At 50.5% G+C, this 17545-nt stretch overlaps 1 protein-coding gene across 5 annotated transcripts in view; it reads left to right on the forward strand.

Annotated features, from left to right (window-relative positions):
- The first annotated feature begins 565 nt into the window (after positions 1-565).
- The window catches only part of RNF165 (ring finger protein 165), a 55343-nt gene continuing 38363 nt past the window's right edge, over positions 566-17545 (forward strand). For 2 of the 5 annotated variants that reach the window (XM_048291622.1, XM_048291623.1), the window contains exons 1-2: positions 566-698; positions 6200-6313. In XM_048291622.1, the coding sequence (XP_048147579.1) occupies positions 638-698; positions 6200-6313 (175 nt within the window). In that variant the 5' untranslated portion in view covers positions 566-637. Of the gene's footprint in view, positions 699-4347; positions 4963-6199; positions 6314-17545 lie in introns of those variants that run through there. The other 3 variants (XM_048291625.1, XM_048291626.1, XM_048291624.1) reach the window with 2 other exon arrangements.

Raw genomic sequence — 17545 nt, forward strand, 5'->3', positions numbered from 1 at the left:
ACTGATGGACAGACGGAGGGATGGATGGAGGGATGGATGGAAGGATGGATGGATGGCTGGACGGACGGACAGACAGACAGATGGAGGGAGGGAGGGAGGGAGGGATGGATGGATGGCTGGACGGATGGACAGACAGACGGAGGGATGGATGGATGGCTGGACGGATGGACAGACAGACGGAGGGATGGATGGACGGACAGACAGACAGATGGAGGGATGGATGGACGGAGGGATGGATGGCTGGACGGACGGACAGACAGACAGATGGAGGGATGGATGGACGGAGGGATGGATGGCTGGACGGACGGACAGACAGACAGATGGAGGGATGGATGGATGGATGGACGGATGGATGGCTGGACTGACGGACAGACAGACGGATGGATGGACGGACGGACGGACGGCTGGACCGACGGACGGGGCGGATGCGCGCGCACGCGACCCCGCTGCGCGCGTGCGCGCGCGCCACCCTCGCGCGCGGGCCGCCCCGCCCTCGGCGCCCATTGGCCGCTGGCGGGAGGGGGGCGTGTCCCGGCGGCGGCCCCCGCGCTGCCATTGGCCGCGCGCCCCTTTGTGTGCCGGCCGAGCGCGGCCGCCGCCAGTCGCCGGCGCGTCCGGGGGGCACAAAGGCCGCAGCATGGTCCTGGTGCACGTCGGATACCTGGTGCTGCCCGTCTTCGGCTCCGTGCGCAACAGAGGTACCGCTCCCGACAACGCGGGTTCGCGTCCCGGGGCCGCTAACGGCGGCGAGGGGGGGCGGCGCGTCCCGGGTCCCCGGCGGCAGGAAGGGGGGGGGGCTGCCTCTCAGCGTTCCCCACAGCCCACCTCACCCAGCCCAGCGGCATCCCCCTTTCTGGGGCGCCAGACGCCCCACACACGCCACGTTTTGGGACCCCCCTCCCGCCCGCACCTCCCATCTCCTCTGCGGTAGATCCATTTCCCCCTCCCCCCACCCCGTTCTTCTTTTACGGATTTTATTTTATTTTTTAATTTACCCTCCCCCCCCCCCCCCACCCCCCACCCCTCGCCGTAGCCACCAGGCCATCCCAGCGTAGCTGTAGCCGATAACAGCCATTTTTGTACCTCCATCCTGTGTAGTAGCTGAGTTACATTTGCACTGTAAATTCCTGTTAAGTGGATTCGTTTTGCTGTGGTCGTCGTCGCAGAGTCTCTCTGGGGTGGGGGCAAACGCCCCCAAATTGCGGCCAGACCCCACAATCACGGGGCGGCTGAGACTGGAAAGGGACCGCGGTGGGATCAGCTGGTCCCACCTCCCTGCTGAAAACCTTCCGAAAAACATTAAATTTGGGGAGGGGAAGCGCAGCGATTGGCCGCGATTCCGAAAATCGGGCTGGCAGAGAGTTGGGGAGCGGGATGTGTGTGGTCAAGCAGCTGCTGAGGTACCCCCGCCAGCCGCTGGCGGGGGGTGCAGCATCCCTGTCCCCGCGGTGACACCGCTGTCCCCGCGGGCATCGCCCCCGGCCCCGTCCCTCCTTGCAGCCACAAGTGTCCCGTCCCGCCGGCGCACCCCCAACCCGCCTAGCACCCCCCAAAAAACTGGGCTGCCGAAAGAGACGACTGGCAAAATGGTTTTCCATTAAACAGGGATAACATTTTTTTCTGCTGTGCTAAATTACTTCCTGTTCTTATTTTGTGGGTAATTTTTTCTGTACCGAATATCCTTTGGTTGTGTATCTCCACCTTTTTTCTTGTACTAAAACTGAAGCATGGTCTGTATTTTTTTACATTACCTAGTTTCTGATGTAAATCTCTCTGTAGAGACATACCCTGCTGAAATGTAATGTGCTGTAGCCTATACATCTGCTCAGTGTACGCTGCTTTTGTTCTGTTGCCCTTCCATAGCATGGTGGGCCTTGCCTTTTTGTATTGTGTGCATGATGACATTGTTACACACGATTCCACTAATACTAATATACGATCTCTCAATAAAGAAACTAGTTTTCCTATATTAACCTAGTGTGCTTTTTCTATTGCTGTTTTCCCATTTATTGTCGTATCCTGCTGTTTAGATTTTTTCCTTGCTTTCCCCTCATCGTGAGGTTTGAGTGAGTGGATTTTTTCTCCCTTGTAGAGCAGATATGGGGGCTTTTAAATACATTTTTTTTCCCCCCACCTCCTATGCCATCTCTACCCTCAGTATTAGTCTGTGTGTACATGCTCCCCAGCGCACAGTCCGTATTGCTGTTGTGCCGATGCAGAATTCCGGTTTTACTGCAGAATAGCCAAAAAAAAAAAAAAAAAGGTGTACAAATCCAATCCGTCATTATTAATCAAAAAAAAAAAAAAAAAATTGGTGAAGGGTCTGCTGCTTATTCATTCTAGTTACAACATTACATGTTCCTCTACCTCGGGATGGATGGGGGGAATTGTTTATTTTTCGAAACTCCTGATTAACGAGAGGCAAACCAACCTGTATTAAAAAAAAAAAAAAAAAATTCCCCCTCTAATCTTTAAGCTGTATATTTAAACATATACATCCCTGCGAGCGCCCTGCCCACCATCTGCCAGGCGAGAAGTTGCCATGCCTCGGTCCCACGGCGACTGGCACGCTATAAATATCTCCACTAGACCCCTGCAAGGCAGGGCTCGTAAAAACGTCCCAGCTGCTAATGTTGTAACTACATTTTTCCTGCTCGCAGCCTCCAGGCCCACCATCTTCTGAATAAAACTCGATTTGGTCAAAATAAATAAATAAATTTTTAAAAATTTTAAAAGAAAAGGCAAACTATGGGGTGGGGAGAAAGTCATGGGGAGCCTTAAAATATTGGAAGCATGGAGGTATGGATGAATTGCGGGCAGCAAGCAGCTTTGCTGCGGCTGCAAAGCGATGATAATAGTGGTCACCTCTCCTTGTGCCTGCAGCAGACCTCCTCTCCCAGGTCTGCAAAATGGTCCTCTAAAACATCCCCGTTTTGGCTTGGATGCCACGAGGAACTGAGGGAAGTCAGGGCTCCCAAAGCCAGGAGATGGGGCTGGGAGGGGAGGCGGGGGGAGCATCTTGTCTTTAATTACATTTCCACAGAAGCGGGCGGGAGACGCAGGATTGGTGATTGGTCTTTAATGAGAGGAAGACAAATTCAGCAGGTCGGTGGTTCCCACCCGCTAAAATTTCACGAGGAGCCGCTGGCAAACAAAACAAAAGCCAGAGGCTCCTGCAGACCGCCCTGCCTTTACCCCAGCATCCCTCCCAGAGACGCATCATTTCGCAAGGCTGTGCCTTTCCACCTCTCTCCTAGCTCTATCCTGAGTTTGGTCGGTTTTCTCTATGAACATTTATTTATGATTTCCTTCTCCATATTTCCTTTTCCGTGTACCTCGGTGACTGTTTGGCCATCCTGTCCCCCTCTGTATGAGCACCAGCGGGGTGCCCCCCTGCTCCCCCCTGGATGTAGTGTATGCCGTGGCCCTTTGTTCTCGCTCCATCCTCGCCCCGGGCCAGCGCTGAGCTCCTCCGTGCCTGACACATGTCCCCGTACACATCCCGAGGAGGGAGGCTGTGCTTCTCGCTTGCATGAAGGGAGACATGCATGCCTGTTGGGGCTGATCATTTTCCAATGTGATTTTTTTTAATTATTATTATTATTTTCTCCTCCCTCTCCCCCCCCCCTTTTTTTTTGTTTTTGTTTTGTTTCCTTTTCTTTTTAAATTCACCCCCCACCCCTCCCCCCCCCCAACCCCACGCCACGTGAGACAATGAGATTGGGGTTATGGCGTGGGAAAAAAAAAAAACAAACCCTTCTTCTCTCCCCCACCCCAAATCCCGACACAGATAAATCCATCCCCTCCACGGACACCTGCCGGCAGCTGCCCCTTTGTTGGGAGCGGGGATTCACTGCAGTGAGCGTAATAACCCCCCCCAGGTCTCAGTCTGCAAATTAGCCCTGGTACAGGGCAGAGTCAACCCACTCCGAGGATGCCTTGGTAATCTAATAATGCAGAAAACTGCTGGGTTAATGGCAACTTTTAAAGCAATTTATCATCCGCATCATATTTTTGACCTGTCTTGTTAGAAACACATCCTTACGAGAGGAAACATCCTCCCTCCTCCACCTCCCAGCCTTATTACTCAGTAACCACTAGGCTTTCATAGCTCATAATCCATCAAACTCATCCACATTTTAATGACTTAATTCCTTTGACACTCTGGAAAAGCCACGCTTGAGTCTTGAAAAAGCCACCTGATACAAAGAAAATGATTTTTTTTTTTTTTTGTTTTTGTTGTTGTTGTTGGTTTTTTGGTTGGGTTTTTTTTTTTGTTGTTTTAGCGTCTCGGGCTGAGGAAATCCAAGGCGGATCACGTGCTGGTGGTGCTGCTGTGGGTGTGGAGGCACATGCAGTGATTTCTGTAAAGCCTGGACATCTCTCCAGCACCAACCTGTATCCCTGGTCTCCCTTAAATAACTCCTTTCAGTAACAGGGAGAAGGATAATCCCAAGCACAGACAAAACGGGCTCAGAGGTTCGTTTATGTAAGGGCTGTGTAAAGGTCTCACACCCATCTGTGTGCGTTTAATGATGGCAAGAGGGAGCTGGGCTGAGGGGTCTCTCACATGGGGTTTGGGCTGGTGGCACAGCTTCCATCCTTTCTAAGAGAAAGAGGAACAAGTAGTGGTCACGTTTTGCTCATGCTTGGAATTACCAGCAAAGTCTAAAGAAAGCTGATCTGGATTTACCTTGCTGAGTGCGGATCTGGCCCTGTGGAAGTGTGTTATTTAAGAACCGGTGAGTTGGTGCGCGAGAGAGGCAGCAGCAGAAGCTGTGAAGCTCGGGGAAAAAGCTGGGGTGTGTCTGCCACAAAACCCTGGAGCTGCTCTGGTGGAGGGGAACGGAGCGCTGAGGACATGGTGGGGACACGGCCCAGCTTTGCTTGGGGTGCCCTCGGTGTCCTCGCAGAGTTGCCCCAAGTCCTCCTCCGTGACCCTTCTGCAAGGACTGTCCTAGAGTAAGTCTTGAGTTTCATTTTGTTGTTTCAAACCCTGCTCATGACCCAGGCAGCTCCTTTTTAGCTGAAAGGGGAGGATGGAGCATGGATGGGGCAGGTGCTTCCCCAAAAGCTGTAGGAGAAACCCCCTCCCCAAGGTACCTCGGGGAGCACGTGGAACATCCAGGACTGTCTCATCCCTCTCCACTGACCAGAGGGAGGATGGTGGCCACGACTGGAGGTGTAGGGGTGGAAGGAGAGGGGAGTACAGCTCTTTTGGGGGTAGCACGGACATGGACATCCACTTCTGCCCCTTTACATGCTGGTTTAACCCCAAGCCATGCACTGGGGCCGCCTCGTGTCTCAATGGAGAGGTTCTTATCTCTAGAGTGTTCAAAAAGGAACAGGCACTGCAGCAGGTCAGCAGAGAAAAGCATTTCCCACCCTTAACCTGGGAGTGCTCGTTTTGGGAGGCATTAAATTAATGAGTGAGAAATCCAAGGGGAGATTTGCAAAAGGTCTTCTCCTATGTTAAATTGCCTTCAATATTCGTAACCCCCAGGAACAGAATTGCTTTGGCAATTGGAAGAGGTGTGATGGCATTTCCAAATCCTGTGACTCTTGGGCATCTCATGGTACTTGGGTGTTCCTGCATAACCCTGCAGCTCCTGGAGCTGGGTGATAGCACCAGGCTTTTCTCTAAAGGGGTTGTACATAATGTTGAGCTTCAAGCTGCTGCTTATGGCAAACTTGGTCCTCAAAACTCGCAAGTCAGCACTCAGCAGGTGTTTCAGCTGATGTGGGGGTTTGGGAAGCAGAAGGAGGATGCAGGGCTGCAGTGAGGCCAGGGCAGGGACCTGCAGGGAAGCAGTGAGAGTGGGGACAACGCCAAGTGGGGAAAATTGTAATTTTCTCCCTTTTTTGGTTGAGTTTGGATAGATGGAATGGGTTGGTCTGCAGTTGGGGTTGGCAAAGGGGTTGTGGCTTCCCAAGCAGCTCTGCACAGGACCCCATGGGAGATCCACAAACCTTCTCAGTGAGAAAGCTGTGTCTTTTGAGAAAGGTTAAATTCTCCCTCTAAAATAATAATAAAAAAAAATGCAATCACTCCTCAGCCTCTTGCAACAGGTCCTGGTGATGGCAGGGACTGGGTTCGTGTGCTGGAGAGCTCAGCAGCAGCCAGGATGGAGGGAAACCTTGTCTTCTCCATGCCTCCTCTCCACCTTTTCTTAACCCTTTCTGCTCCTCCTCTGCTCAGTTTTGCAGTCTCCCAGGACCTTTTCTCACACATTTTCCTGCCTGATGGTCCTTTGCATTTCCCAGCCCCAGCTGGATTGGGCTGGTTGGCCCATGCTGTCGTGGATCCCTCTTGGTAAGTGTCCTTAACCTCTGTTGTTTTCTCTCCCTCCCTTTAAAGGCTGCAGAATGTGCCTGCAGGAAAGCTCTGTGTGTGTGGCTTGTGGCTCTTTAATGAATATCACTAAAGCTTCTGGTTTGAGGGACTACACCCAGTGGGGTCAGGAGCAAAGAAGGGCTGGGAGCAGCAAAGGTGCAGGTTTTGGAGATAGTAAGGGGCAGCCCTGTGGGCTGGGAGCCTGTGAAGTGAGGACATGCCTGTGGGGAAATGTTTGGGTGAGGGTTTCAGTAGCTGGGGGAAGGATCCAGGTGTCTCTGTTTCTCTCACCACATCCCTGTGGTCCCAGTTGCTCCCAGTGGCTGCCCTGCCTGGAGGTGACACCTCAAGGTGTGGGTGACCCTCAGTTCACTCAGAGCCATGGGCTGGTGCTGGTTTTCCTCTTTTTTCCTCCCTCTGGAAGGCTCAAGTGGTGCTGTGGAGCTGTTACTGTGCACCACCCCTATGTGTCCTTTCCCAAATGGTCCAAGGAGCAGGTGTGTCCCTAAACAAGAAGAAGACCAGGCACGGGCACCTTCTGGGACTTTTTTGAGCAGGACTGATGGGACTGGACAGCCCGCCAAACCATATGTCCAGCTCTGGAGCTAAGAACTGCTGTGAAAACATTCTCTTGTCGTTTTCTCCAGGCTGGGAGGGGTCTCTAAAAGGCATTCAGAAAAACCATCCCTGGGGCATCTGTCTTGCTGCAGCTGCTCCCCACCCTGGGTTCTTCCAGTGAAGGATGGGACTGGGAAACATCCCCGCAGCAAATGTGCTCTCCCCAGCTGTGCTTCCTGTGTGTCTCTGGGATTCCTCATTCTCCTGGTGGCATCTGACTCTTCCTTCAGTCACACTGCTAGATCAAGGCACTGATGTCTTCCACAGGATCTTGGGTTTTTTGGAGGCTGTGGGTGCATGAAGAGGCACCACTCATGACCACTTGCCCAACTAGCCAGTTTCTGTGCTGTCTCTGCTAGAAAACTGGGCATCAACAGACAAAAGGAAGCTTTCTCTTTTTTTTTTTTTTTTTTCTTTTTAGTATCAGAGGAGGTGTCTGTATTTGCCTGTGCGCCTTGGGGCAGTGGAGGTTGTTTGGTCCATTTAGGGCTGGCCATCATCAGCTAGTGGGAGCTGAGACTTAAATAGTCTCTCCTGAGAGCCCCAAACCTCAGTGAGGAGCAGCTGGAGTCAGAAAGGAGCTGTGGGTTCCTGATGAAACTGCCTGGATGTGGGATTGGACACCCATTTGGGAAGGTCTGAACTTGTTTGTACGTGCATAAGCCCAAAAAAATAAGTCCTCAGCTTTTAAAAGAGTTGCTTGGCATTTATACTGGAGTGAATAAGATGAGAATCTAGTTTGAAGTGTGTTTTTTTCTTAAAAGACGAAAAAAAAAAAAGAAGAAGTTGGCATCAAACTGGCCACAGTGTAAAGGTATTTTGTTTGCAGGAGGGTTTGGTGGTGCAGTTATCTTTGAAAGACTATTGGGGTGTGTTAATCCCTGGTTTGGCATTTGCAGTTAAACTTGAGCAGGAGCTTTTTAAATCTCAGTCAGCGTCTGAAGGTAATGGGGGTGGTGATGCTTCAGGAGAAGTGTCCATCAAGCCTGGCAGCTTCCACAACCTCCAGGCAGAAAATACCACTCATTTGCCTGTCAGGAAAGGAGCTGTAAATCTCATGCAGATTACCACGCTTCTTGTTGTGGTTTGCTAGATCCACATTTCTCTTTCTTGTAGCCTGGCCTATAATATTAATATCTTTAATTTCATTTATAAATTCACTTATCAGCTTTCATTAGTCATCCCGTTAATGATCCCAGGCAAGAAATTTGTCATTTGACGTCAAAAGGCAGATTAAGGGACTTCTAAAGCCTTGGGAAACAGCTTCATGCTGCACCAGAATTATAGTGGTTGGCATACGAGGCTAATACTAGGTGTAATTGCATCTGCTGCTCAGGGGATGAGTGATTATTTTATATATTTAGCAGAAAACAAGAGAATTTCTTAACCATGAATGGTGCTGTGTTTCCTGCAAACTCTGCAGTATTATGAATCACTGGGCTATAAACATCTTGTTTGCTGGCGCGCCTGGTTTCGTGTTACCACTGGGGGGGGGACCCTGACAACTCCCCTGCTCCTTGGTGGGGTTTTCCTAATTGAAATTAAGAGATTCCCTCCGTGCTAGGAGCTGGAAGGGACAGGGAGTGGATTAAGTTTTGCTTTGCCAAAACTGAGTGCCTTTGGTCGCTGTGCTCCCCTGATGGTAGGTGAGGGTGATTGGGAGGGTTTGGAGATGGGTGTCTAAGGCATGAAAATGGAGAAACCTCACAATATTTGCTCAAAACATCTAGAAAAGAGCAAGATTGGACTGAAAACAGATGAGATGTAGCAGCTCCAGGCGCTGGTCCATTCAGGTCTGTCAGGATGAGGCTTTACAAGATGCTGGGAGCAAGCAGCCTGTTGGGAGAGACTTTATCTTGACCAGCTGTTATTTGTGATATCCCACAAATCTCCTGCGGCTGACATAAGGAACGAGGAGGCTTCCTGCACAGAGATAGCAGGACATTAGCGGGCTTGGGGTTGTTACAAAGTTGTTACTGTTTAATAATGCATGCCTCATGGCATGCAACCCTGTAGGAAAAAGGTCCCCTCCCCTGCTGGCAACCTGCAAAGCCCATTGGCAGCCCCAAACTCTCTCCTGCTCCTCTGTGCAGAGCCTCCTTTGAGATCAAGGGGCTACAGGCAGATCTCCACGAGCCTGAAGGGAGAAAATGTTATCCATTGTGCACCAAAGCACTTGTGGAGCTGGTTTTGCTCAGCCCTCCTTGGGCTGAGTGGGAAACTCCTGCAGAAACCGCAGTTTTCTTTTCACCAGGGCAGTGGGGTGACCCTGACTGGACACCAGGTGCCCACCCAGGTGCTCCATCACTCGCCTCCTCAGGACAGGCGGGAGAAAATGAAATGGAAAAGAAGTTGTTGAGATAAAGTCAATTAAATAAAGCAAAAACAAAGGCTGCAAAGGAAAACAGAAGAGTTACTCTCTTATTTCCCATCGCCGGGTGATGTCTGGCCACTTCCTGGGAAGTAGGGATTCAGTGCTTGTAGCCGATGCTCTCTGGGAGCCAGCCAGGGTGTGGCCACAGCCCCAGGGCAGGGCCCGTCCCCTGTGCCGGCACTGCTGAGGCACCTCCAGTGCTGGGGACAGCTCTGGGCCCCTCAGGACAAGAGAGACATGGAGGGGCTGGAGCGTGTCCAGGGAAGGGAACGGAGCTGGGAAGGGGCTGGAGCCCCAGGAGCGGCTGAGGGAGCTGGGAAAGGGGCTCAGGCTGGAGCAAAGGAGGCTCAGGGGGGACCTTGTGGCTCTGCACAAGTCCCTGACAGGAGGGGGCAGCCGGGGGGGTCGGGCTCTGCTCGCAGGGAACAGGGACAGGAGGAGAGGGAATGGCCTCAGGCTGGGCCAGGGGAGGCTCAGGTTGGATATTGGGGAAAATTCCTTCATGTGAAGGGTTATTAAGCTTAGGAACAGGCTGTCCAGGGCAGTGTTGGAGTCCCCATCCCTGGAGGGATGTATAAGCCATGTGGATGTGGCACTTGGGGACATGCATCAATGGTGGCCTTGGCAGTGCTGAGGAATGGTTGGACTTGATCTTAGAGGTCTTTTCAGTCTAAATGATTTCCTGATGCTGTACCTTCCTGAGTTTATCAAAGTAGCAGCAAAACCCATCTCTGTCCTTAATGTGCTGCTCAGCTCAGCCTGACTTCCTCCTGCAGTATATTGACCAGTGGTGGCCAGACTCTTGCCTCCGAGGTTGTTCCTTCAAACTGTGAGCTGGAAATTAGGGTGTGGCATGGATATTGGCCCCCAAGGCAAGGAATGTCCTGTCCCCATAGCACCCGGGAAGTGCATGGGTGAGCAGTGGGTGGTGGGCCAGCAGCTCAGCTGGTGGCAGTTCTATTGAACTGAGTTGCCAGGGACTAGAGAACAGGAATATCTGGTTTTGATGATGATGATTATTTTCCAGTTCACTGGCTGAAAATTTATTTTCCTGGTTTTATATTGTCCTGGAGTTTTTCAGCAAAATGAGAGGGTGCTTTTAAATGGTTCATTTGAAGGGAGATGAAATAGGCCACAACCCCAGAAGCGAAATACTATCTTATGACAGAAAATGAAACAGCATCAACTGGATGCAAGGAATAAAAACAATTCATCATAATATTTGAGCTGGGTTTTTCATACACAAATGTTTCACTTTGACATAATTTTTTCAGTATCTTGGAGGTGGGTTAGGTGTTTTGTACTCACTTGAAGGAACATGCAGTAGTCAGGAATAGACTGGCTTTGTGTTCTTGTACTATGAAACTACCAAATTTATTTAATCAAGAGAATTAATGCCTGAGATGAGTCCTGGAATGATGTGGGAGGTCACAAAGTGTAGCTGGCCCTTTACAGAAAGAGGAGGCACTTTTGGGTGCCACAATGTAAGAAAAGACATTAAACTGTTAGAGAGCATCCAAAGAAAGCCACAAGGATGGTGAAGGGCCTTGAGGAGAAGCTGTGTGAGGGGAAGCTGAGGGCACTTGGTCTGTTCAGCTGGAGAAGACTGAGAGGAGACCTCACTGTGGTCTTCAACATCCCCATGAGGGGAAGCAGAGGGGCAGCTCCGATCTCTCCTCTCTGGTGACCAGGGACAGGACCCAGAGAAGGCTGGAGCTGTGTCAGGGCAGGGTCAGGCTGGCTATCAGGAAAAGGCTCTTCCCCCAGAGGGTGCTGGGCACTGCCCAGGGAATGGGCACAGCCCCGAGGCTGCCAGAGCTCCAGGAGGGTTCGGACAATGCTCCCAGATATGCACAGGGTGGGGTTGTTGGGGTGTCTGTGCAGGGCCAGGAGCGGGACTTGATGATCCTTGTGGGTTCCCTTCCCACTCAGGATATTCTGTGATTCTCCTCCAGCCTGCAGTCACAAACAGCACCTTCGCCATGGCCTTGTTTGCTTGGAGCAGGAAAACTTGTCTGGCACGTGTGATTACACACTTGCCAGTGGAAATCCTGGGTGTTTTGCCCCAGGGGACCACAGGGACACTGTGGAGGTCAGGATGTATCATCTTGCTCTGGTCACCTGCAGGGTCATCCTGTACTGCCAGATCCAGATGGCTCTGATGCCATCTGGGTGCTTCTTCTGGATCGTGCTGGGGTGTCCTGGGGAAGGAAAATATTGCCAGGAGGTACTTACAGGCTTAGGAAAATAGGATGTGTTCCAGGGGGAAGGAAGGCACGTTCCCTTGGACAGAAAGCTGTTCCTCCTGAGAGGACTTGGGATGCTGCTAGAGAAGCCAGATATGTTTTCTTGGTGTTCTCTCTGCTCTTTCTGCAACAAGTGATTTTGAGCCCCTTTAGCAAAATCAAGGGCCAAACCTCAATATCTGGGAAGCTCACAGCAGTTTTTGGGGTATGTTGCAGTGGCTCGTTGTGGTTTAACCCCATCCAGCCCCTCACAGCCCCTCATTCACTCCCCCACCAGTGAGACTAGGGAGAGAATCAGAAGGGTAAAAGCTGGAAAACTTTTGAGAGGATTAAGGCAGTTTAATAGGGACAGCAAAAAACGTGCACACAAGCAAAGCAAAACCAAGGAATTAATTCACTGCTTCCCACGGTCAGGCAGGTGTTCAGCCATCTCCAGAGAGCAGGGCCTCCTCCCACGTAACAGTGGCTTGGGAAGACAAACACCATCACTCCAAACATCCCTCCCTTCCTCCTTCTTCCCCTCACTTTATATTATCTTTGCCACCATTATTTTGGCCACATGAAAAGCAGCAAAGGCCTTGGGTCTGTGCAAGCCCTGCTCAGCAATAACAAAAACATGTCTGTGTTATCAACCCTGTGTTCAGCACAAACCCAAAACACAGCCCTGTACCAGCTACTGTAAAGGGAATTAACTCTACCACAGCCCAAACCAGCACACTCAGGCATCATACAGACCTTGTGGGACCCCTGTCCTTGTTCTGGGATTCCTTATCCACAGCCCAGCATCTCTCACTGGACATTTTTCTGTTAGAAACTAAGCCATGAAGGAGGTCTTTTCCCCCTGGGCCAGCTTCAGCACTGTCAGACTCAGGCTCGTCCTCTGCGTCTCTGCAGAGACACAACTTCTGCTGCTCTTCAGAAAATGCCTTCTGAGCCTGGATGAGTAGTCAGAGAATCATGGAGTCACCTGAGCTGGAAGGGACGCACAGGGATCATCAAATCCACCCCCTGGCCTTGCACAGACACCTAAACAATTCAACCTGTGCATCCCTGGCAGCGCTGTCCAAATGCTCCTGGAGCTCTGGCAGCCTCGGGGCCGTGCCCATTCTCTGGAGAGCCTGGGCAGTGCCCAGCACCCTCTGGGGAAGAGCCTTTCCCTGATATCCAACCTAACCCTCCTCCTAGCCTGCAGCACCCTTGGTATTACCTTCACTTGACTTCTCCTCCTTCACCTCTCTCATTTCCCACCATGTGTTACAGTATCTGCCATGATTTCCCCCATGGATGCGAGCGGTTTTCTCGAGTTGCTCCTTCTTCACATTCCTTCTCCAAGCACCAACATCTTCCTCGTGGCTGGTGCTGGCTCTGGGACCCAAACCTGCTTAAAACACTTGAGGTGCTTTAGCACACTGGCCTAGTGTGTGTTGGTGTAGGGGAGGATAAGGCACTGCTCTCCACGTGTCCAGACCTCCCTGAGAGCTCCGTATGGGCTGAAGGGATGAGGAGGCTGAAGAGCAAGCCCCATCCTCTGGCTGCTGCCCTGGGGGATGTCTGTGATGGATGGCGTAATAAGTGGTGTTGGGAGCACGGAGATGGGCAGATCTCTCTCATAACTAGCCTTAAAGAACAGTTGCATTCATTATCTGGCCAGGGAAAGGAACATCGTGGTGTGGTGCCAAGTGGGCTCTTGGTACACATCCCTCTTCCAGCCTCACTTCTAGAAAACACTGCTTTCAGTGGGGGTGGTGGTTTGGATGGGTGCTGTGCAGAAAGGACCTGTGCTAAAGGGCTGCTGCTCTTTCACTGAGCAGGGAGCACTGGGGCCTCTCCTCTCCCCCACCTCCTCTCTTTGCTGCAATGGCACAACTGGGCACAGTTTTCTGGGCCCCGTGATGGGAGTGGGGAAGCGGAAAGGACCTCTTCCCAGTGCCCTGCAATTTAAATGGGAAACAGGGATGGACATGCTCTGCAGAAACCTGACTGGCTGGCAGCGTCCCTGGGAGGGGGAGGTGACATCCAGGCCAGCACAAGGGGCAGAGGGCATCAGAGAGGTGCCAGGGCCTGGCAGTAGGGTGGTGCAGGGGAGGAGGGCTGTACCAGGGCACCCAACAACAGCCTCTGCTTGGAGCTACCACCACTGCAGAGGCCCTTGGGGAGTCCTCTTTGAATGCAGCCTGTTGGAGGTAAGTTTAATGGAGCAGGTGGGTGTGCAGGGTGGGCACCCTGCCCCCTGAGCTGAAATGTTCCTCTCCAGTCCATGAATAGTCCCAGATCCTGCTTGCTATTGGTTTTTTTTTCCCTCAAAAAACAAGCCCTTTTCTAGTGATGCCATGATGTACACACTTTGCATCACGCCAGGGAGCTGGAGCTTTGAGAAAGCCAAAAAATATAATGAGACTTTGAGATTAAAAGGAAAGAAAGAAAAGGGATGAAAGCCCAGAGCACAACAGCATCGTGGAAATGCGAGGTGTTTGCCAAGGTTCAGGCACCAAAAAGCCAATGAAAAGTGATTTGTTGCTATCAGTGCCTGTGGTGAGGGATCTGTTCCCACATCTAAGTTTGGGTTTGGGTGGGGTGCAGCCCATCAGCTGTAGGAGTTGCTTTTTCTGTCTGTCAGTGCGTACCACCTTCCATGCGAGAGAAAGGTGTCTCTCTCCAAAGAGCAGGGCTTAAAATTCCTGGCAAGTTTTCATCTGTGGGAGAGGTTTTAGCTGAGCTCTGTTGTGGAAGTGCTGGGTGATAGTGGAGGAGGGAGGGTAACGCACAGAGAGAAGCTCAAGAGGTTCTTAGGGCAGCAGGTGATGGACCAGAAAGTCAAGGAAAAACAGCAACACAGAGAGAAATCTCACACTGGTCTGGGGCTTGATGGTGCAGCTTGGGGATGGTCAGGAGGACTCTGGGTCTCCACTTCCAGGCTGGGGATGGAGGTGGTTGTTGGCTGGTCCCTGCAATATTGGGAGGAAAGGAGACCTTTGTCCAGCCTGGTGAGCTGCTCTGCAGGGCTGGCACCTTTCTGAATGGGCCACCCCTTGATATTGAGAAAATGGGGCATTTGGGAGCGTGTCTGAACTCGGGTCCCAGAGGAAGTTTGCCATCCACACAGCTTTTGTTGTTGCTGTAAAAAGTAGGGGTGATCCCACTGCAAAATCATAGAATTGTAGAATCTCTAAAGTTGGAAAAATCCTCCAAGATCATTGAGTCCAACCATGCCCCCAGCACTGCCAAGGCCACCACTGGCCCATGTCCCCAAGAGCCATATCTACAGGGCTTTTAGACCCCCCCAGGGATGGGGACTCCATGACTGCCCTGGGCAGCCCATTCTAAGGTCTGACCTGAAAATTTCTTTCAGCAAAGAAATATTTTCTTAATATCCAGTTTAAACCTCTCCTGGCACAACCTGAGGCCGTTTGCTCCCATCCTGAATGGACAAAAAAGTCAGGAACTAGGATTTTGCCCACCAGGTTCCTGTGTGAGGGTATTCAGGGCTTGGAGAGAGCCTGCAGACACCTCTTCAGGGCTCGTTGTTTGCAGAGCTGCCAAATGTTGGACAATTTCTGCGCCAGCCCAGACCACCTAACTGGGGGCTTGGGTTGATTTTCTTGGTCAAAATGCTTCTTCTGAATGGAGGAGCAGGGTTAGATGATTTGTAGTCCATTGTTCTCAAAAGACCGGAAAAATTTTAGAAATGCAGCGTGTGGCTCATCTGAGGTTCTAGAGGCACCAGCCTTGAATCAACATCACCAAGAAGTTCAGATCGCAACTTTAATTCCTTTTTGTATATAACTGGGAGTTCTGAGGAGTCAACAGGTTTTGTGTCTTGAACAGATGTTACTTTTTTTCCCCCCAGAGAAATCTGGGGGAAAATGGGTTAAATCTGAAGTACTGCTTTGTAATTGCTGCTTCTCTCTCCTCTACTTGGTATCTGCCAGAACTCCCATCCAGTGGATATTACATGGGTTAGTGTTATTTGTGCTCTGTTATTTCCACCCAGGCAGAAGTCTTCTCTGGGGTTCAGCAGTTAGCACTGGGGAGAAAAACTACTGTAATCTTTTTCTGCTCTCTCTGAAGGTCCAGTTGCATTGTGAACTGACAGTATAAGTGTAAAATCTAGGATTATTTTCATTACGGTTTTTGATCTGTCCCAGCTGTCCCATAAGGTGTCGAGTATGAAGAACATTTTTAGGCAGAAATTTTTTTACGCTGAGGGCAGTGAGGCCCTGGCACAGGGTACCCAGAGCAGCTGTGGCTGCCCCTGGATCCCTGGAAGTGTCCAAGGCCAGGTTGGATGGGGCTTGAAGCAACCTGGGACAGTGGAAGGTGTCCCTGTTTTGATCTCCTACCTTCATTTCTCCACATGTACAATGCACCAGTGACTGTCTTCCAGGCCACTGGGTGTAAAATTCAGGGAACAGGAAAAAATGCAGATGATTCTGCTCCTTTGTAGGTAAAATTCATGGGTAAATGTAAACGTGAGTGGAGAAAAGCAGATTTCTGTTTCATACCCTCCTTTCTGTGGTCACTCTTGAGGAAATGTGTTACAGACCATGTCTGAAGAATTGTATTTAGCCATAAAAACTTGATCAGATGTCTATGCTTTCTTCAGGAAACATATTTGGAAATGCAACAGAAAGCTGACAAAGCTGAGACTTTTGGATGAAAAACAAAAACCTCTATTCTTTCTCAACGTCACAGACATGAATTAATACTATTTTTTAAATAATAGCTCTAACATTATTAGGTTAAAATCCAAGGGGAGGCACTTTCCCAAGGTCACTCACTACAGTAGTGGGAAGAGTGACTCACACCCTATTTTCCTCTATGAAAATACTGCTTAAATACTGCTTAATAATGCTTAAAAATACTGACCTGGGGGAAAACCTGTCTGCTGGCATTACGTATACAACCTCCTTATCTGGCTGCTCTGATCAATAGGTTTTCTTTAGCTGATAGATCTTGACAAAATTTTTGAGTCCAACAGAAACTTTCTTTCAATGCCACCTGACACAGGGCTGTGGAGATTTGTGGCCACTTCTCCATAGTAGGGGATTTGTCGAAGTGAATCAGATCTGGAGTCACTGAGAGGGAAATAATGTGAAATGCCTTGATGTTGGTTTTACAGTCACTTTAATAGGCATAACTGCACTATTAAACTGATCGGCCTGTATTTAGCTGTTATTTGTATTTGAGTGGAATAAATGTTTTCCTTCAGGAAGGGTGAATTCTACAGAGCAAAAGAGCTATTACAGACCTCCCAAATGCCTCAGCAATAACAACGTGACAACTTACAGCCTGAAACCCAGACTGCTGGTGCTGTGGTAGTGCCTTAAAGTCCTATTTCACCCTCCTCCCCATGTCCTTTTCTTCACCCCAACTGCATTTTCAAAGTATCTCTGAAACAATGGTGTTGCTCACCTTCCACTCTCCCAGGTTGCTCCAAACCCTGTGCAACCTGGCCTTGGACACTTCTAGGGATGGGGCAGCCACAGCTTCTCTGGGCACCCTGTGCCAGGGCCTCCTCACCCTCTGAGATACAGATCTATTGAAGTCTGGTATAGACATGAGCTGGCTGCACCCTGGGGTTGGAGTTTGTTGTGCTAAAGGGTGTAGGAAAAAACATTTTCTGATGTGTTTGAAGGTCTCCTTTGCCCAAGGATGACAGCAGCCATCCCATTTAACTGTACAAACAGGGAGCTGCACGTGGTTTTGGCCACGGGGCTGTGCTGCAGTGGGTCAGAAAGGTGTCAAGATGGTGATGGGGAGGACACCTCCGTTGCTCATGACTCTTCCAATGCCCATGAGTCCAGCAACAGAGAGGCTCTTGTAGCATCTTTGGATCCTCTGAGTCCTCTTTGTGGCAGGCAGTGGGATGAAAAACCTTTAACCTTTCTCACAAAGTGAGTGCAGAATACATACCTGGGGGAGAGGACTCAAAACTGAGGCAGAACAACCCATCTGAAATCTATTTCTTCCTCT

Source organism: Corvus hawaiiensis, chromosome Z (assembly GCF_020740725.1).
Source record: "Corvus hawaiiensis isolate bCorHaw1 chromosome Z, bCorHaw1.pri.cur, whole genome shotgun sequence".
NCBI classification, from domain to species: Eukaryota; Metazoa; Chordata; class Aves; order Passeriformes; family Corvidae; genus Corvus; species Corvus hawaiiensis.